At 36.5% G+C, this 21,001-nt stretch overlaps 1 protein-coding gene across 1 annotated transcript in view; it reads left to right on the top strand.

The window, feature by feature from the left end:
- Nucleotides 1–21,001, top strand: part of SMC3 (structural maintenance of chromosomes 3) — a 56,184-nt gene that overhangs the window by 18,324 nt on the left and 16,859 nt on the right. The window contains exons 3-14 of the mRNA XM_010859594.1: nucleotides 840–915; nucleotides 6,987–7,025; nucleotides 8,588–8,655; nucleotides 12,728–12,799; nucleotides 13,665–13,744; nucleotides 14,028–14,106; nucleotides 15,240–15,357; nucleotides 16,355–16,530; nucleotides 17,044–17,124; nucleotides 17,348–17,512; nucleotides 17,815–17,936; nucleotides 19,065–19,278. Of these exons, the coding sequence (XP_010857896.1) occupies nucleotides 840–915; nucleotides 6,987–7,025; nucleotides 8,588–8,655; nucleotides 12,728–12,799; nucleotides 13,665–13,744; nucleotides 14,028–14,106; nucleotides 15,240–15,357; nucleotides 16,355–16,530; nucleotides 17,044–17,124; nucleotides 17,348–17,512; nucleotides 17,815–17,936; nucleotides 19,065–19,278 (1,290 nt within the window). The remainder of the gene's footprint in view (nucleotides 1–839; nucleotides 916–6,986; nucleotides 7,026–8,587; nucleotides 8,656–12,727; nucleotides 12,800–13,664; nucleotides 13,745–14,027; nucleotides 14,107–15,239; nucleotides 15,358–16,354; nucleotides 16,531–17,043; nucleotides 17,125–17,347; nucleotides 17,513–17,814; nucleotides 17,937–19,064; nucleotides 19,279–21,001) is intronic.

The following is a 21,001-nucleotide window of genomic DNA, read 5'->3' as shown; positions in this document are numbered from 1 at the left end:
CGGAGCCTCTCCGCAGGCCGCTTGCCTGAGGGAAGCGGGCTCTAGCGGAGAGAGTTGGAGGGGCTGGCGAAGTGGGCCTTTTGGAGGGAACGGGCCTTCCCGGGTGGCCGAGAAGCAGCTTGGCCCTGCGGGGCTGGCCAGCCCCCTCGCGAGCCTTTTGCGTGGCGTATGTGAAGAGAGGGTGTCCCCGGCCTCGGAACGCCTGTGGGGTCCAAGCTGGGGCGTCAGCTTAGCCGGGGGCCTCGCTCCTCCCCGAGTTACCGGAGACGTGAAAGGGTCCCTCCTTCCTGCAGAATGTGTAGCGCCTCCTCATTCCGTTGTTTACTTTCTGTCAAAATGGTCTTCCCGCGCTGGAGGCCACCCCGAAAATGAGCCCATTCACACTCCTTAAGAGAAGTGTCTCGGCTGCATGTGTTAGACTCTGAGCAGTCCTGTCCTGGATGGGCGGCTCTTTTTTGGCCAGAGTGTGACTGAAAGGGGCGCCCAGGCCCGCTGAGCCCCGCTGCATACGTGATAGACTTTTATCCGGCCCTGTGATGGTTAGTGTTCCAGCCAACCTTAGACAGTGTATTTGATTTTGAGCGCTCCCCAACAGGTTACTAATTATAACTTCTCATAAGCAACACTGGCAGTGGTTACTGATACACGGGCAGTTTTAAGAATATTTTAAAATCATTTTCCAAGATAAATTTTTCTTCTCTGACGTGGAAATATTTCTGTTTGGCATTAAACGGGAAACCATAAAGGGAAGGAGGGCAAAAGGAAAATATTAGCTTAGAAGTTAGTTCTTTTGGGGTGTGTTATTTCTTTCTGAAAAATATCTCTCTTCTGTTTGTTAGGTTATTATCCAGGGTTTTCGAAGTTATAGAGATCAAACAATTGTAGACCCGTTCAGTTCAAAACATAATGTTATTGGTAAGTGTTCATGGTTTATGCTGTCAGTTTTCTGTCTACATAGTCGTTTAAATTTGCCTATATTAGGCTTAAGGAGACAGGAATTGTCTTGAATATTACGTAAATTTATATGCTTTTTTTTTCTGTATGAATACTTTTATCTGCACTAATGAAATTGTTTCCTTTTTACGTTTAAAAATACTTGAATAAGACAAAGTATTCATTTTTATTTGGTAGCCTTGTGTGTATGTGTTTTAATAGATTTAAGTTTATAGTGAATGGCACTAAATTATAGCATTTCAGCTATTCTTGGTATGTCATTTCCTACTTTAAAAATGGTCACTATTGCCTTATTTCAAAGATGACCATTCTTTATTCACAATTAGGTTATTCTAAGATTTTTTTTTTTTTCCTATTATAATGTCCAAGGACAAACCATGCAACTTGGTGGGAAAAGCATAAACTTTGGATCATGGCAGAATGGGATTCAAATCCCAATTATGCTGTGTATTCTTCAGACTTCCTGATGCTTCAGTTTTCTCCCTTGTAAAGTGGAAATAATGATACATGTTTCTTAGGGCTGTTGGAAAGATTAAATGAGAAAGCAATTATGTGAGGATGAGGGGGCGAATGGTGATTGTCCTTCAATATAATAGTTAATATATAGGTTCTACAGATGATAGTGATAACAGACAGCAAGTGTTTTCTGACCATCTGCTGAGTTTTTAAAGAATAGATGAAATGAGTGCTTCTAGACACCAGAAAAGTATAGAATCGCTATCAACATAGATTTCAGCTATACAGTGTCCTAGTTGGCTTGGTCTGCCACAACAAAATATCATAGACTAGATGGCTTAAACAACAGGGATTCATTTTTTCACTGCTCTGGAGAACCTTTGTTTGAACCTCTCCCTCTTGAAAGAGCAATAGTCCTACCATAAAGGCCCTCCTAACCTCATGTAAATTACCTCCCAAAGACCCCCTTATCTCCAAAAAGCTTCACATAGTGGAATTAGGGCTTTTAACATATGAATTGGGGGTCAGGGAGAGTATGCACCATGGAGTCCATAGCTTGAGGTGAGGTAAGATTCATACTGTCAACTAAAAAAAATGCACGAATTGGTAATTAAGTTTTATTTGGGGCAAAATGAGGACTGCAGCCCAGGAGACAAGCACCTCAGATAACTCTGAGATTGCTCCAAAGAGGCAGTGGGGGAAGGTCAGTCTCTTAAGATTTTGGTGAAGGGGAAGTTCAGTACATTCAAGCCCTTTGGTGGTTATTCAGTCGCTAAGTTGTGTCTAACTCTTTGTAACCCCATGGAGTGCAGCATGCCAGCCTTCCCTTGACCTTCACCATCTCCGGGAGTTTGCTCCAACTCATGCCCATCGAGTTGGTGAGGCGATCGAACCATCTCATCTCTGTCACCCCCTTCTCCTCCCTTCAATCTTTCCCGGCATCAGGGTCTTTTCTTATAAGTTGGCCGTTCTCATCAGGTGGCCAAAGTATTGGAGCTTCAGCTTCAACATCAGTCCTTACAGTGAATATTCAGGATTGATTTTCTTTAGGATTCACTGGTTTGATCTCCTTGCAGTATAAGGGACTCTCAAGAGTCTTCTCCAACACCACAGTTACTCTTTGGCGCTCAGCCTTCTTTATGGTCCAACTCTCACATTCATACACATACTGGAAAAACCATAGCTTTGACTAGGCAGACCTTTGTAGTCAAAGTAATGTCTGCTTTTTAATATTCTGTCTAGGTTGGTCATAGCTTTTCTTCCAAGAAGCAAGCATCTTTTAATTTCATGGCTGCAGTCACCATCTGCAGTGATTTTGGAGCCCCCAAAAATAAAGTCTGTCACTGTTTCCATTGTTTCCCCATCTATTTGCCATGAAAAGATGGGACTGGATGCCATGGTCATCATTTTTTGAATGTTGAATATTAAGCCAGCTTTTTCACTCTCCTCTTTATTTTCAGCAAGAGGCTCTTCAGTTCCTCTTTACTTTGTGCCATAAGGGTGGTATCATTTGCATATCTGAGGTTATTGGTATTTCTCCCAGCAATCTTGATTCCAGCCTGTGCTTCATCCAGCCCAGCATTTCTCATGATGTACTCTGCATATAAATTAAATAAGCAGGGTAAAAATATACAGCCTTGACACACTTCTTTCCCTATTTTGAACCAGTCCATTGTTCCATGTTGAGTTCTAACTGTTCTAACAGGTTTCTCTGGAGGCAGGTAAGGTGGTCTGGTATTCTCATCTCTTGAAGAATTTTCCAGTTTGTTGTGATCCACACAGTCAAAGGCTTTAGCGTAGTCAGTGAAGCAGAGGTGGATACTTTTCTGGAACTCTCTTGCTTTTCTTTGATCCACTGGATGTTGGCAATTTGATCTCTGGTTCCTCTGCCTTTTCTAAATCCAGCTTGAATATCTGGAAGTTCTCTTAAGGAGAACTGAAGCCTCGCTTGTAGAATTTTGAACATTACTTCGCAAGCGCTTACTTGACACAAAGTTTTCTGCTAGTCAAGAGGAGAGAATGTCATCATGAAGGGATTTAGTTATTTTCTAGATCTGAAGAGATGCAGGGATTGGGATCGTGAAATCAGTTCCCGAAGATATCTATCTGAAGACCTGTTGCACCAGTTTCCCTGGTGGGAAAGTGAGAGAGCCCAGTGTCTGACTCTCCTCCCTGAATTCAGCTCAGGGGGTGTTGAAGGCCAGCAGCTGCAGCAGCACAGGGTTCAATCTCTGCAAAGGCAAATGGCAAATGCCCTTGTTGTTCTGTTGCTGGCAAATGCTCTTGGCAAGTGCCAGTTTAGTTGACAATACAGAAATAAGGGTGAACAGTGAATACTAATGTTCCCAGAGAAACTTTTGAGAATCATATTTTATTTTGAAATAATAAAATTTAAAAATTGAGGGCACGAAAAAGCCTGTCCTTGAAACAGCAGTTGCAGCTTTGTAGTTGGTAATAAAAACATACTTTTCCTTCTACCTTAACCTACTGAAAAATCATTAGTGTGCTATAAGAATAGATTGATTGTACTAGAGTTCTACTTACATTTTGATTATAAGTGTCTTTTGATTTTCATCAATCAGAAAATCTTTAGAAATGGAGAAAAGTGAATAATTACTAGATTTAGATTATTTCCTTAACTCATAAATTAAAAGTGGTTAAATATCTTAATATCAGTTTTATACAGTTATAGTTTCTCTTTGGTATCTTGGATGCGACTAAAACTTGTTATCAAATCTTAGTGTTTTTGCATATAACCTAAGCATATCCCTAGATTACTTGTAATACAGTGTAAATGCTATGTAAATAGCTGTAAATACAGTGTACATCATGTGTAAATAGTTGCCAGCTTGTGGCAAATTCTGGTTTGTTTTTGGAACTTTCTGAAAACCCCCAGTCTGTGGTTGATTAAATCCTTGGGTTTGGAACCCAGCGATTTGAGATTTGGAGGACTGACTAATTTTATCCCCGGTGGTTTAGAGGGTAAAACGTCTGCCTGCAATGCGGGCGACCTGGCTTCGATCCCTGGGTGGGGAAGATCCCCTGAAGAAGGAAATGGCAACCCACTCCAGTACTCTTGCCTGGAAAATCCCATGGACAGGGGAGTCTGGTTGGCTACAGTCCATGGGGTCACAGAGAGTCGGATACGACTGAGCGATGACAGTTGTTTGGTTGGTGGTTTGTTCTTAACATTTCAATCGTTTTGGTTTTGTAAGATGATGGCCATCATTACCTAAAATGATTAAATTATATCTGTAGGGCCTCTTACCAGGTAGCTGTTTTACTACTTTGGTTGCAACATTAGGATTGTTAATAGTCACAGTTACAAAGGAAATTATCTAAATGTTCTTTTGTTTAACTGAAAAAAAATGATATTGTTTAATGTATTTTAAAAACGAGTCTGGACTTCTGGCAGTCCAGTGGTTAAGACTTCACCTTCCAATACACAAGGTGCAGGTTCAATCCCTGGTCCAGGAGCAAAGATCCCACATGCCTCATAGCCACAAAAGCCTAAAGCAGAAATCATATTGTAACAAATTTAAAGAAGACTTTAAAAACAGTCCGCATCAAAAAAAAATCTTAAAAAATAAAAACAAGTCTGTTAATCATGTAAGAAAGACCAAAAGTAATGTACACTGAGATTGATCCTAAACATATCTTTTGAAAGCATATCACTTTGTTTAATGATTTTCGACCCTTAGAAAAATAATGATTTGAAGGCAGGGAGAAACCTCGTGTGATGATACTTGTTTGATGTTTAAATGTAATAACCATAAACCTTTTTAAGGTTATCTTTTTCCCTATCCTTCTAACAAAAGAAATATATGTGACTTTGTAAAACATAAAGAGCATAGAAGCTAAAAGGAAAAAAAATTAAACTATCCCTCTACCCAGAGATAGCTATTCTTCCTGTTAATGATCTATGCTTGTGTTAGTCCTGCTTTCCTGGAAAACAGAGCCCCAAGCCTGCTTAGCTGCTAGGGCCTTAATGGGAGAGTGCAGTCTGAGGGCAAGAGTGAGGGGAGAAGTGGTCATACCTTTACAAAGAAGATATATCTGGTTTGTGGTTGCATTGGATCACGTCCAGACAGATTTTGTGAAGCCATCTTATATAATCACAGTATAGTTATCAATGTCAGTAAATTTAGCATCAGTACAGTAATCTTTTATTTTTATTTTCTAGTTATGTTGACTGACCCAGTCAACATAACTAGACCCTGCCCCAGTACAGGATTTAATTTAGGATCAGGCATTGAATTTAGTTGTCATGTCTCTTTATTCTCATTTAATCTGGGTCATTTCCACAGCCTTTGTCTTTTACAGTGTTGGTTTTGAGAAACATTATGTAAATGATGTGTCCTTTTCAAGGTATTCGATGTGGAGGCATGTGATCTCCATCTGCTTCTTCTTGATGATTATACTTTTGATCAGTAAAGGTTGTGTCATTTTTCCACTCTAGTTAGTGTTTTTTCCTTTGCAACTGATAAATAATGTGGAGAGATTTGGGGACCTTGCAAATACTGTGTTCCTTATCAAAATTCCCCCTTAGATTTAGTATTCATCAATAATTCTTGCCTTTATTCTGGTAGTTACAGGACGATGATACTCTATTTCCAGCACTCCTCTCACTTTTACCCTTTGTTATTTTACTGGAATCAAGCATCCTTTCTCCTTAGCTGTTTATTTATCTTTTTATTTTCAGTATGGACTCATGAATTATTCTCCTCCACTTCCACCCAAGCCCTAATTTATAATTCATCTAATTATTTTGGTGCTCAAATTGTCCTAGGTTTCCCTAGTAGAAGACCCCCTTTAAGTTGGCCTGTGTCTGTTATATGCCTTTTTTTTTTTTTTAAGCACTTCATTATTTTCCGATCTCTTTAGAATTTATTTTGGATTAAAGATAATGACTTTGGGGCTAAATGTTCAGGATATTGGTCAAGATTGAGAGAGAGTGACATAGTTATTCATGACTATTAACAATGAAAATTCTGCTGAACAGAAAAGTTCAAGTAAATTCATTATATCTGATGCATTTGATTTTCTTTTATGTATAGAATTGCTTATTTCTGAATTCAGGTAGTAAAACAAGTGCCTTATAGTTGTCTGTATTTTTGTGATTCTGAGAGGCTATACTTGATGTATAGGGCTGATCAGAAAACTGTTTTAACATGGAAATGGTTTGAGAATTTTTAATGACTGTTTAAGTATTTTAAAATTTTAGCATGTGAATCTTTAAATTGTTAGAAGTATTATATACAATTAAAATAGAATTACATGTGCATTGTAATGAAGACCAGGTAGTATGTTTAGTTATTCCTGTTAATTTTAAACTATTGAGAAAGAGCAAAAAAGTAAACAATGAAATACATTTCTTTACGAAAAAAACTGAAGACGATACAAAAACTATACCCATTTGGTAATTAAAGCTGTTTTATTATTTGCTGTTCACTGTTCTGTTGTATTTAAGTTTTAAGATGTTTTGTTAGAAAATAGGATTTTATATCTTTGAATACTTTCAGTTTAAAATTTTACTGTTTTTTATACAAAATAACATACTTTTTAAAATTTTACAGTGGGCAGAAATGGATCTGGAAAAAGTAACTTTTTTTATGGTAGGTATTGTATTTTGAATTCTAAATATAATAAGACCTAGGTATCTTAAGGTAGTTTATCTGAGGTTATGTCTGCATAAAATAGAAGAAATACTTCTTCAAACACGATTGAAATTTAATGTAGAGGGTTTAGAGTGTAAGAATCTGAGCTCTACGCTAGTGGCTAATTAGCCATGTGAGATTATGCAAAACAGCTTCTCAAAGTAGTCTTTTACTTTAAAAACAGGTATTTACCCTGCCTACCTTAGATGAGTTGTGAGAATCAAATGAGATTATATGTATAGGAGTGCTTTCTAAACTTCAGTGCCATATATAAATGTTGTAAATGCAGAGAGAGAGAGAATATAAGTGCAGTAGAATAGTTAACATTGTTATGGGAAATAGCTTATCTGTTTCATCTAAATCAATTATTTTAATAAAAGATGGAGGAGTATAAAAAACTGTATAGACTCAACAAAGACAGTTGTCAGAAGGTAGTAAATAGAGCTTTGAAAACTAGCTCTAAAGATAAAATGCATTTAAGAATAGTAATGCCTGTGTTAAATTCTTTGCTGAGGAAAAATATTTTAACAGGTTTGGACTATATAAGGAGTAGGTTGAAGAATTTTTGAACGTCTTAGTTGAGTGGTGCTTGAGGAAAAGGGAGCATTAGTAATAGAGGTTCTGTCCCTTCTCTGCTCACAGTTCTAAAGGGAACTCTGTATCCCATCAGTAGTTGTAATTTGGGGATGATGAGAAGAGTAGGATTGGAGTGGAAGTAATAATCTCATAATATCTCAGTTCAGTTCAGTTCAGTCGCTCAGTCATGTCCGACTCCCTGCGACCCCATGAATCGCAGCACAGGAGTTTGAATTTGTCCCCTCCAAGGTGATTATAAAAGAAAACCAATCCCCACCATCACCCCCAGCATACACATTCATATACACAGACTCACTCTTTTAGAGTGTCAAAAGTCTCTTGGGTGGACTGGGAATACAAAAGTTGAGTAAAGAGTTACATTTCTAGGAGAGGGTTGTCCAGTTAGGCATTCTGAGGAAGTGGCATGAATGACACCTTATTTATAGACGATAAAGGGCATGTAAGTACTGCAGCAGAGAGTAGAAATCTGAAGTGTTTCCCAGTATTTCCTACTTAGTTTTGTTTCTTTTGACAAAGTATCCAATCAGCGATATTATAGGAATATATCCTATTTTGTTAAATATTTTAATTTATATCATTTATATGTAGTGGATAAAAGCAAATATAGCATGAAACCTGAACGTGTATACTTTGATCAAGTTACACCTTAGTTCTACTTGCCTTTTTTTGTATTTCAGTGTTTTCTTTTTATTTTCTTACCTTAAATGTTTTAGTGAAAGCTTGTTAATATTTTTCTAATATCATCATTTAGTAGGTGATTAATCTGTACAGGCAAATTTTCTGCATTCCTTTTGTCTATATGAAACAGTTAATCTGTATTGTTCATTACCTGATAGATACACTGTTCTCTGAAGGTATGGGAGATTATAACTAAAGCATAAATCTTTTTTAGATTGTACTAATAGTTATTTTTATGTTTCTAGCAATTCAGTTTGTTCTCAGTGATGAGTTTAGTCATCTTCGTCCGGAACAGCGATTGGCTTTGTTACATGTGAGTGAGACTGCTTTAAAACATTACCAGTTTTAAGTACTTCTAAAAATACATTGTCAGTTCTGCCAAACAAAATTATTTTTTCAAGTTTCAGATCTTTTGTGAACATGACACAATATGTTTCTTATGTATATTGTTCTGCTGTGAAATTTAGTGTACTATATTAATGCAGGATAAAGGCTTAATTTTTATATAATGGTTAAAAAAATTGTAGTAGTTCCCTATGGATGGATATATCTTCCATATAAATATAAGTTCTTTATTTAAAGAGTATGGCCTGGTAAGGGTCTGGAATCTGGTTTGCTGAGGAGAAAAACGAGTTAGGTTGGGGATTAAAACTTTGAGACTCAGAATCAAGTTAATATGGAGCCACAGAAAAGCAACCATTACAAACTTAAGCACATAAAATTATTTTTAGCCATATTTGTACTTAAATGGGAACATTATTTTCCAATAAGAAAGTGTGTTTATAGTAATGAAAACTGTTAGAATGTTTTCATTAAATTATAAATAGTAAATACTTTTAGGGTAAGAAAGTATAAAAGTCTATGATAAAATGGTGTACTTTATCTGTCTTATTTAAATATAGCTTATAATTACTTTTAAGACCAGAAAGCAAGATTCTTCAGTGTATCTACACAGTATCTCTAGACTTAAAGTTCTTTTCTAACCATCATCCCCAACCCCCCACTACCCCTGCCCACTCTTTTTTTTTTTCCGGTTGTGCCATGTGGCTTGCGGGATTTTAATTCCTCAACCAGGGATTGAACCAAGGCCACGGTAGTGAAAGCACCCAGTCCTGACCACTGGACTGGCAAGGAATTCCTTCCTCCCACTCTTAAATTTTAATTTTAATTTTTTTTAATTTGAATTTTCAGTCTGGTAATCAGGATTGATTCCCTATAAGCAAGTCTCTGTTTAGGTTTCTCAGATTAGCATTAAAAGAATAGTTTCTTTAGGTGTTATTCTTTATTGTGTTGAACTACTTCATAACTGTTCACAGCCTAGAAATTATCTGGGCATGGTAAGTAGCTGGGTCACAAATTGATCAAAATGTGATGTGTTAAATGTATATGTTTTCATAGCAGATTTAAAATTATACAGAATATCTCAAATGTTTAAAAAGACAGTTCCAGTAATTATATGCTTCGTTAGGGTTCCTTTCTAACATTAAGATGAATCTATAAGGGAAAAGCCTCAAAGTTTTATGTATTAGCAAATAGGTAGAATTGGGTGGCTATGGGGTCTTTTGCTCAAATGAAGTGGTATGTAGAATAAAGCCTATGTACATCTAACTTTGACATCTTTTGCATAGTTCTCATTTTTTAAATTCACAGTCAAAGTCTATTTGGAGGAGAAAAAAAAAGCTCTGTGGTTGAGTATTGTTATCCTAATCCGGTGTCTGCTGCTTTGGCAAGAGGATTTTCTCAGTACAGTTCAGTCGCTCAGTCGTGTCCAACTCTTTGCAACCACATGGAATGCAGCACGCCAGGCTTCCCTGTCCATCATCAACTCCTGGAACTTGCTCAAACTCAAGTCCATCGAGATCATGATGCCGCCCAACCATCTCATCCTCTGTCGTCCCCTTCTCCTGCTTTCAATCTTGCCCAGCATCAGGGTCTTTTCTTAAGAGTCAGTTGTTCACATCAGGTGGCCAGAGTATTGGAGCTTCAGCTTCAGTATCAGTCCTTCCAATGAATATTCAGGACTCATTTCTTTTAGGATTGACTGGTTTGATATCCTTGCAGTCCAAGGGACTCTTGAGAGTCTTCCTCCAACCCCACAGTTCAAAAGCATCAATTCTTCAGTGCTCAGCTTTCTTTATAGTCCAACTCTCACATCCATACATGACTACTGGAAAAACCATAGCTTTGACTAGATGGACCTTTGTTAGCAAAGTAATGTCTCTGCTTTTTAATATGCTGTTTAGATTAGTCACAGTGTTTCTTCCAAGGAGCAGCGTCTTTTAATTTCATGGCTGCAGTCACCATCTGCAGTGATTTTGGAGCCCAAGAAAATAAAATCTGTCACTGTTTCCATTATTTCCCCATCTATTTGCTATGATATGATGGGACCGGATGCCATGATCTTCGTTTTTTGACTGTTGACCTTTAAGCCAACTTTTTCACTCTCCTCTTTCACTTTCATCAAGAGGCTTTAGTTCTTCTTTGCTTTCTGCCATAAGGATGGTGTCTTCACATATCTGAGGTTATTGATATTTCTCCCAGCAAACTTGATTCCAGCTTGTGCTTCATCCAGTCTGTCATTTTGCATGATGTACTCTGCACGTAAGTTAAATAAGCAGAGTGGCAATATACAGCCTTGACTTTCCCGATTTGGAACCAATCTGTTGTTCCATGTCCAGTTCTAACTGTTGCTTCTGACATGCATACAGATTCCTCAGGAGGCAGGTCAGGTGGTCTGTTATTTCCCATCTCTTTAAGAATTTTCCACAGTTTGTTGTGATCCATGCAGTCAAAGGCTTTGGCGTAATGAATAAAGCAGAAGTAGGTGTTTTTCTGGAGCTCTCTTGCTTTTTCTATGATCCAGTGGACTTTGGCAGTATGATCTCTGATTCCTCTGCCTTTTCTAAATCCAGCTTGAATATCTGGAAGTTCATGGTTCACATACTGTTGAAGCCTCGCTTGGAGAATTATGAGCATTACTTTGCTAGCATGTGAGATGAGTGCAGTTGTGCAGTAGTTTGAATATTCTTTGCCATTGCCTTTCTTTGGGATTAAATGAAAACTGACCTTTTCTAGTCCTGTGGCCACTGCTGAGTTTTCCAAATTTGCTGGCATATCCAGTGCAGCACTTTCACAGCATCATCTTTTAGGATTCGAAATAGCTCAGCTGGAATTCTGTCACCTCCACTAGCTTTGTTCATAGTGATGCTTCCTAAGGCCCACTTGAGTTCGCACTCCAGGATGTCTGGCTCTCGGTAGGTGATCACACCATCGTGGTTACCTGGATCGTGAATATCTTTTTTGTATAGTTCTTTTGTGTATTCTTGCCACCTCTTAATATCTTCTGCTTCTGTTAGATCCATACCATTTCTGTCCTTTATTGTGCCCATCTTTGCATGAAAAGTTCCCTTGGTATCTCTAATTTTCTTGAAGAGTTCTCTAGTCTTTCCCATTCTATTGTTTTCCTCTATTTCTTTGCATTGATCACTTAGGAAGACTTTCTTACCTCCTTGCTATTCTTTAGAACCCTGCATTCAGATGGGTATATCTTTCCTTTTCTCCTTTGCCTTTTGCTTCTCGTCTTTTCACAGCTATTTGTAAGGCCTCCTCAGACAACCATTTTGCCTTTTTGTATTTCTTCTTCTTGGGGATGGTCTTGATCATTGCCTCCTATACAATGTCATGAACCTCCATCCATAGTTCTTAAGGCACTCTGTCTATCAAATCTGATCCCTTGAATCTATTTGTCACTTCCACTGTATAATCATAAGGGATTTGATGTAGGTCAGACCTGGATGGTCTGGTGGTTTTCCCTACTTTAGTCAATTTAAGTCTGAATTTTTAATAAGGAGTTATGATCTGAGCCATGGTCAGCTCCCAGTCTTGTTTTTGCTGACTGTATAGAGCTTCTCCATCTTCTGTTAAAAAAATATAATCCATCTGATTTCTATATTGACCATCTGATGATGTACATGTGTAGAGTCTTCTCTTGTGTTATTGGAAAAGAGTGTTTGCTATGACCAGTGTGTTCTCTTAGCAAAACTCTGTTAGCCTTTGCCCAGCTTCATTTTGTACTCCAAGGCCAAACTTGTCTGTTACTTTAGGTATCTCCTGACTTCTTTCTTTTGCATTCCAGACTCCCATAATGAAAAGGACCTCATTTTTTGGGTATTAGTTCTAGAAGGTCTTGTAGGTCTTCATAGAATCATATAATTTCAGCTTCTTTGGCATTAGTGGTTGGGGCGTAGACTGGATTGCTGTGATATTCTCATCTGATAGAAATTTTCCTCCATGGAATCAGGCTTGTTACCTGCACTAAACTTTAAAAGTATTTAAAGAATATGAAAATACCACTTAAATGACATTAATTTTTTCTTGTGTTTTAGGAGGGTACTGGTCCTCGTGTTATTTCTGCTTTTGTGGAGATTATTTTTGACAATTCAGACAACCGGTTACCGGTGAGTAACTGTTTTTTTCTTTTCAGTAATAATGTTGAGAATTTTATTGATGCAGCTGACTTTACTCGTGCTTTGAAACTTTTATTTATAGCTGTACTTAGACTTTTATGATTTGTGTGTGTTAGTCACTCAGTTGTGTCCAACTCTTTGTGAGTCCCTGGACTGTAGCCCTCCAGGCTCCTCTGTCCATGTAATTCTCCAGGCAAGAATATCGGAGTGGGTTGCCATGCCCTTCTCCAGGGGATCTTCCCAACACAGGGATTGAACCCTGCATTGCAGGCAGATTCCTTACTGTTTTAGCTACCCAGGAAGGCTTTTATGATTTAGTTTATACTAAAATAGCTATAGCTTACATACTAATTTTATCTTAAAGTTTTGAATATTCTGGTAAACAAGTGGGAACGTGCAAGCTGTTGTAAAAAAAGGTCTTTGTCATAGAATTGAGTATTCATAGCGTATCTTTCTTGGAGAAGGCAATGGCAACCCACTCTAGTACTCTTGCCTGGAAAATCCCATGGGCGAAGGAGCCTGGTAGGCTGCAGTCCATGGGGTCTCGAAGAGTTGAACACGACTGAGTGACTTCACTTTCACTTTCATGCATTGGAGAAGGAAATGGCAGCCCACTCCAGTTTTCTTGCCTGGAGAATCCCAGGGACGGGGGAACCTGGTGGGCTCCCTTCTATGGGGTCTCACAGAGTCTGACACAACTGAAGTGCCTTAGCAGCAGCAGCATATCTTTAGTGAGGTAATTGAAGTTTCAAAATAATTGCTATGGTGACGGACTCTAAAATGACCCTATTAACTGAAATGTTTCCAAAACATTTACTGTTAGATTTATGTTTGAGCATTTATGTTTTTTTCTTAGATCGACAAAGAGGAAGTTTCACTTCGAAGAGTTATCGGTGCCAAAAAGGATCAGTATTTCTTAGACAAGAAAATGGTCACGTAAGCATTTTATGCTTATAATTTTTTTTTATGCTTATAATTTTTATACATAAGAGTAAAAGTATTTTACTTGGCTCATATATGAGGTACTTTTGCCTCGTGTTCAGCAAATTATTATTTAGAGCTCAAGCATAAGAATCAGAAGATTCCCTGAGGCTGATATAAACTATATTTAATGACTGTTCTGTAGTTCTTCATGCCCCTTAACTCAAGGGTTAGTGTATTCTTTGCTTATTGTTGGATTGTTATGTATTTGAAAACTTTTTTAATTGTTTATCAACAGGAAAAATGATGTGATGAATCTCCTTGAAAGTGCTGGTTTTTCTCGAAGCAATCCTTATTATATTGTTAAACAAGGAAAGGTAAAAAATGTGTATCTTTTTAAAGGGAATTTGTTTTCTGATTATATTCATTGAATGATGAATTTGATTTCATTCTAGTGGTTAAATTGGGGTGATAATGGACCTTACTATCTTCTGTTTTCATTGATTTATTTTGCGCTGAAGTTTGTATTAATAATACCTTTTTTGTTGCATAAAGTGCAAAATAGATCCATTGCATAGTGGGATAAAAGTATTTCAGCAGAATTATTTAAATGGATCATGTTTTCTTAGTGATCTGCAGATATTTTTGGTTTGTAGAAGTTAAGAGTATTGTAGAAACTTTATAAAAATCACATTTGATAAAAGTTACTTTCTGAAATTAATACTCTGTTAGTATAATATACTAGAAAGTTTACATTACCAGAAATCTGCCATAATGCTACATGTTATTTTCTCTCAATCGCATTGTATTTTTTACAGTTTTTAGGAGTTATATACTTTAGCTGATTGTTCTACTATTTCCTCATATGTTTTAACTATATATATATCTAAAATAATTTATTTTTCTTAGAACATACCCTGCAGTGTCCTGATAGTTTTCTGTTGTACTGTTTTGGACTAGGGGAGAATCCTTTTAAAATGTCCACTTATTTCATGTTGAAGGCGTTTTTAGCTATGTGTTAGAAAGTTAGCATGCAGAAAACGGGATTAGGAAGAATATGTGTTTCGCTTTCAAGAGCGAGATTTTTGAAAAGACTATGAAAAATTTCTTTAAAAGGAGGCTGATTTGAAAGCAATTACCTGAGACTTCCTGTGTGCATGCAGCATAGGTCCCTTTATATTATTTCAATTTCCGCTCATAGGTCATTTCATAGAAGCCATCTATGTTGTCTGCCTCTTTTATAAGAGTGCTGCCGTCACCCTAACTCTTTATGCTATAATTTCTTAGTTTGTTCTGTTTTTCTTCATGGCACTTATACTGTAATGGTATGTATGCTTCCTGGTTTTTTTCCCACTAGAGTGTAGGTTTCTTGAGGGTAAGATCTTTTCTGTTCATTGTTGTTCTCCTATTGTGAACTCATACTTAAAACTTGGCATGTGAATACCTTTCAAGGTAGGGTTCTTAAAGAGCAATCTAGCTCTGTAAATAATTATTTTTCTAAAATTTTTAGATTAACCAGATGGCAACAGCACCAGATTCTCAGAGACTAAAACTACTAAGAGAAGTAGCTGGTACTAGAGTGTATGATGAACGAAAAGAAGAAAGCATATCTTTAATGAAGGAAACAGGTAAAATAAATGTTATTCTGCCTTATTTCTTCTATTCTGTGTATTGCTTTTTCATTGTGTTATGATACTTGAGAGAAGTTGTCTATTCTCAGGAATATTTATTATTGTATAATAATTTGCTTGTAGACTGATTGAAAAGAAAATTAGTGTTAGGCAGTTTAAGGTTTGAGAATTCTAAGTTTGTCTCTTTGAATAAAGAATTGTTACTGTGAGATAATAGTACCATTCTAGGTCAGCTGCTTTGTGCCTTTAAAGTCTTTCTCATTATTAGTGAGGATAACACATTTGGATGTATTCCTCAGGAAAAAAAAAATGCTGAAATATCAGTTGGCATTAGGTTTTAATTTATTCACAAGCAAGTAAATGTAAAACTTAAACTTTGAACTTGGGTTCTTCCTTAGTACATTCATTATGGAAACTCAACTTTGCCTTTCAAGTGCTGTGCCCTTTCATGGCTTAGAGTCAGAGAGCCTTAGGTTCAAAGTCTAAATAATAGTTACCTGATATTGAGACTTTAGACTTGACCTTTCTGGTCCAAAGCTTTCCCATCTGTGCAGTCCTTTTTTATAGTTTGTAGTGGTGAATAGAGGAGCAAAGTTGCACCATGATTGGAATATAGTAAGTATTCAGTATATGCAGCTATATAGATAATGCTGTTACAAGAACTGAGAATCAGTGACACCAGTGATACTAAGTAGGGTTTTGTGTTTTTTTTCTCCTAATGTCATGGGGAGGCACATTAACTTTTAAAGGAAGCTTAAACAAAGGCCTGTAAATGTGTAATATAAGAATCAGTGTCACCATGTATAAGTTTATTCTTTCATACTTTCCATAATGCATTTTAATTGCCATTTTAGTATCTTAGATTTGGTTACCACCTAATATCAAAGAAATAATGCTAAAGTGCTTAGGATTAAGTTTTACACAGTATATTTGAGAATTGATACTGCGTAAAAATTTTATTCAACTCCTTCACCCTTCTCCCATTTTTTTTAAGAGGGAAAACGGGAAAAAATCAATGAGTTGTTAAAATACATTGAAGAGAGATTACATACCTTAGAGGAAGAAAAGGAAGAACTAGCTCAGTATCAAAAGTGGGATAAGATGAGACGAGCCCTGGAATATACCATTTACAATCAGGAACTTAACGAGACTCGTGCTAAACTTGATGAGGTAAAATACTTACCTTTGCCACTTGTTTAATTTTATTTTTATGAATATATTAAACTCATACTATATTTATACTTTTCAATGATTTTTAAATACAGACCTCAAAATTTTAAAAATTCTTAGTGAATTCATTACTCAGCAAATTTACTCTGAGTTTACTCCAAGGAAAATGACCCACGTGGTCCTTGCTGTAGTTGCATCTGAAATATAAGTAGGTGGTGGTGTCAGGCAGACCAGGATGAGAAGAAAGCAACGTTTAGGGTTTCACGAATTTCTTTCTTGGCTTTTTAAGGTGTATTTTGTAATTAGTATTGCTGACATTTTGTACAAAAATTTGTTTTAGGTAATGCTGAAAACTAGGCATTTTATATTTAAAACCAATACAGTTATTTTGGGGGGGAAATTTTTTTAAGTGAATGCTTGTTTTAGCAGATATTTAAAGATTTTTACTAGATGTTATAAAATATTGAACAAATCCAAAATGGGTTAGAAATCATAGCTTGGTTTTTTTTCCAGCTTTCTGCTAAGCGAGAGACAAGTGGAGAAAAATCCAGACAATTAAGAGATGCTCAGCAGGATGCAAGAGATAAAATGGAGGTAAGGTTATAAACTAGACTTAGGGTAACTTGTAAGTTAAACTTTCTATACCAGAATTATGGAATGGTAACTTCAAGTAGTGATGTCACTGGGATTGAGTATTGGAAAGAGAGTAGTACTGAAAGTTCAAATAAGAGAAAAAGACAAACCAATAATGGTGTCCTGATTTTGCTTTTGTATTTCTAGTTGTCTAACTTGTTTCTATCTGATACTTTTTGAATAGGATATTGAGCGCCAAGTTAGAGAACTGAAAACAAAAATTTCAGCTATGAAAGAAGAAAAGGAACAGCTCAGTGCTGAAAGACAGGAACAAATTAAGCAGAGAACTAAATTGGAGCTTAAAGCCAAAGATTTACAAGATGAATTGGCAGGCAATAGTGAACAGAGGGTAAGTTAAAATGCTGAAAATGAAAGACATAAATGTTCAGGTGAGTGGGAACTGCAGAGGACAGTCCTTTCTGTGACAGGGGTGCATGCTTGAATTTTTGTAAAAAAATTTGGCACATTAAAATAATTTGCATTCAAGTTGCAACTGAGTACTATCAGTTACTTACATTTAAAAATTAGTTTTATGTTGCAGGATCAGTTTTCTCATGAATTCTTTTCATGAGAAAATATCTTACACTAGACTTAAAAATAAGAAAAGTTTTTAAACAGATTGCATTTTTACTTATCTTGCTTTATTTACAGAAACGCTTATTAAAAGAAAGGCAGAAGCTGCTTGAAAAAATAGAAGAAAAGCAGAAAGAACTGGCAGAAACAGAACCTAAATTCAACAGTGTAAAAGAAAAAGAAGAGCGAGGAATTGCTAGGTCTGGGACTTTTTTCACCAATTCTAATTTTCTACATGGTTCCTCTATAGAACCTTATTGTATAAATAATTATAGGTTAGGAAGTTAGTAATTAAAGGCAAAAAGTAATTAAGGGCAAAAAGTTAAATGCCCATTCCAAAGTAACAGCCAATACTGTGGGCCAGTATTAGTGTACGCGTATCACCGAGGCATAAGCCCTCGGTGAGCCACAGTATCCTCACTATAAGTTTGACACATTTAAGACTCTGGGAAGTTCAGTAACTTGCCCATAAGTAATATAGCTAAATTTTGGACTTTTAAAAACATGAATGATGATTGTTCTTTTGTTTATCCAAATTGTATCCTGCTGTGTGTTCATTCTGCCACCTTCTTTTCATACTTGACATCTTTTAGCATCTAGACATTTTAGTTTCTGTCTGAAGATTGGACTTGCCATTGTTTGCTGACTTCACAATCTAGTACATTATCATGTTTTTATGCCTCATATGTTCATTTTAATGAATTTCCTGTTTATATCCTTTGTCCATTTTTTTCCTGGTTTTTTTTTTTTCTTACTGTTTGATAGTATTATTTGGGGGTTAATATTTGTCCTTATGTTCTATGTGTTTTCTCTTGCCTTTTAACTTTTATAATGTCTTTCATTGTAAGGTGTTGAAAATGTTTAAATAGTTAAATATAGTTGGAGCATTTTTGAAAATCCCTGAGGTAGGGTGCTAGATTTGTCTAGGTTTACTGACCTACCCAGACCAGGAAGGACCTTAAATCCTTAGAGGATGGGCTGTTTTACCTGAATTTCACTGTGATTTTGAAGTTAAATTAATGTTATATAGAGCTAGTCCTAGAAGCACTATTAGATAACAGTTGCTTTTATACTTAATTCCTTTTTTTTTTTTCCCCCTTTTTCCCCATGTTGCTTGTGGGGTCTTAGTTCCCTGACTGTCAAACCTAGGCCCTCGGCAGTGAGAGCACAGAGTCCTAATCACTGGACCACCAGGGAATTCTCCTTTCCTTCTTGTATGGAATTACAAAAATGGTTATTGTCTCTCTGTACTCTTGAGGTATTGATTACAATTAAACTTGGTTATTTCCTATTCTCCTTTTCAATCCATTCTTTTCTGTCTTGTGTAGATTGGCCCAAGCTACCCAAGAGAGAACTGACCTTTATGCAAAGCAGGGTCGAGGAAGCCAGTTTACATCAAAAGAAGAAAGGGATAAGTGGATTAAAAAGGAACTCAAGTCTTTAGATCAAGCTATTAATGACAAGAAAAGACAGATTGCTGCTATACATAAGGATTTGGAGGACACTGAGGCAAATAAAGAGAAAAATCTGGAGCAGTATAATGTAAGAACTTTTATAGCTGCTTTGTGAAATCTTTGAGTGTGAACATGTGCAGGTTTATCTGTTTCTTTTAAGTTTTATTTGTAAATAATTATCATAAAATACGCAAGACAGATACTTAATTAGATAAGACCAGGACAGTTTAATATTATACATATGGTAGTTCTTTTTTTAAAGATTTTTTGCCATGTCAGTGAGTGTCCATATAGATTAAATATATTTTAAAATATATTTTTTATGAGTCAGTAACATGCACTTGGACTGTACACTTAACTTTAAGTAATATACAAATCTAAAATGTCTATAGTAATTTAAAAGTTTTCCATTTTTATGTAATAATGTAGTATTCTATCAGTGTAATAACTTACTGCAGAATATATTTTGTTAACACATTGGTGATTTTATAACACTTTCTAAATGAATTAAACATTCACTCTGCATGTTTAGTTAGCATTTTCTTAAAAAGTGAAGTAGAAGATAAAACCATTACTTTGAATAAGAAAGATTGTAAATTATTTAAAATTAGAAAGAGAGAAAAATGCTTTCTTAAGTGATACTTGTGGATATATATAGGTGATTGGAAGATGATCGAAGTGGTGAGAAGGGAGTGTGTAGGACAGGTGTAGGGTAAGAATATATATATTTATTTATTTATATATACACACACCTAGAAGGAACCTTTTTACCTTACAAGGTCTTCACCATTGGTATGGTCAGTTTATCAGAAAAGTCACTGAAAACATAAAATCTTAAATATGTATACTTATATGCATTTAATGTATAATATTTACATGTATTTATATATAAATATTTAAAGATAAGTGTATGCTTATGTACCAGTCTTTATTTTTAGACATTTTTTAAAGTGCATCTTTGGGTTCATAGCAAAATTGAGAGGAAGGTATTGAGATTTCCCATATACTGCCTACCCCTGACACCTGAATAGCCTTCTTTATCAACATTCTTCACCAGAGTGTATACCAATCTTGATGTAGCACCCAAGGTATTTCTTATGAATATGAGTAGTGATTAGCATTCCAAGGGGACTTTCCTGTTATGAGCTGCACATGTAAATACAGTTCTCCTTAAAGTTGGATGAAAACAATTCAGGATTCAATATAAGATCATATATTGCATTTAGTTGTCATGTTTCTGTTATCTGCTTTAATCTGCATCCGCTCCTCAGTCTTTCCTTGACTTTGTGACTTGACATTTTGAATTACTGTTAGAAAATATGTGCATGTGTGCTCAGTCGTGTCCAACTCTGTGGCCCACCAGACTCCTCTGTTTATGGGATTTTTCAGGCAAGAATGCTGGAGTCAGTTGCCATTTCCCCCTCCAGAGGATCTTCCCCACCCAGGGATCGAACCGGTGTCTCCTGCCTTGATAGGCAGATTCTTTATCACTGAGCCACCATTTCAGTTCAGTTCAGTCACTCAGTCTTGTCTGACTCTTTGTGACCCCATGGAGTGCAGCACGCCAGCCCTCCCTGTCCGTTACCAACTCCTCAAACTCATGTCCATTGAGTCGTTGATGCCATCCAACCATCTCATCTTCTGTTGTCCCCTTCTCCTCCCACCTTCAGTCGTTCCCAGCATCAGGGTCTTTTCAAATGAGTCAGTTCTATGCATCAGGTGGCCAAAGTGTTGGAGTTTCAGCTTCAGCATCAGTGCTTCCAATGAATATTCAGGACTGATTTCCTTTAGAATGGACTGGCTGGATCTCC

The sequence above is a fragment of the Bison bison genome, unplaced genomic scaffold (assembly GCF_000754665.1).
Source record: "Bison bison bison isolate TAMUID 2011002044 unplaced genomic scaffold, Bison_UMD1.0 scf7180017864456, whole genome shotgun sequence".
Taxonomy (NCBI): Eukaryota; Metazoa; Chordata; class Mammalia; order Artiodactyla; family Bovidae; genus Bison; species Bison bison.
This window is presented reverse-complemented; position numbering and strand designations above follow the sequence as displayed.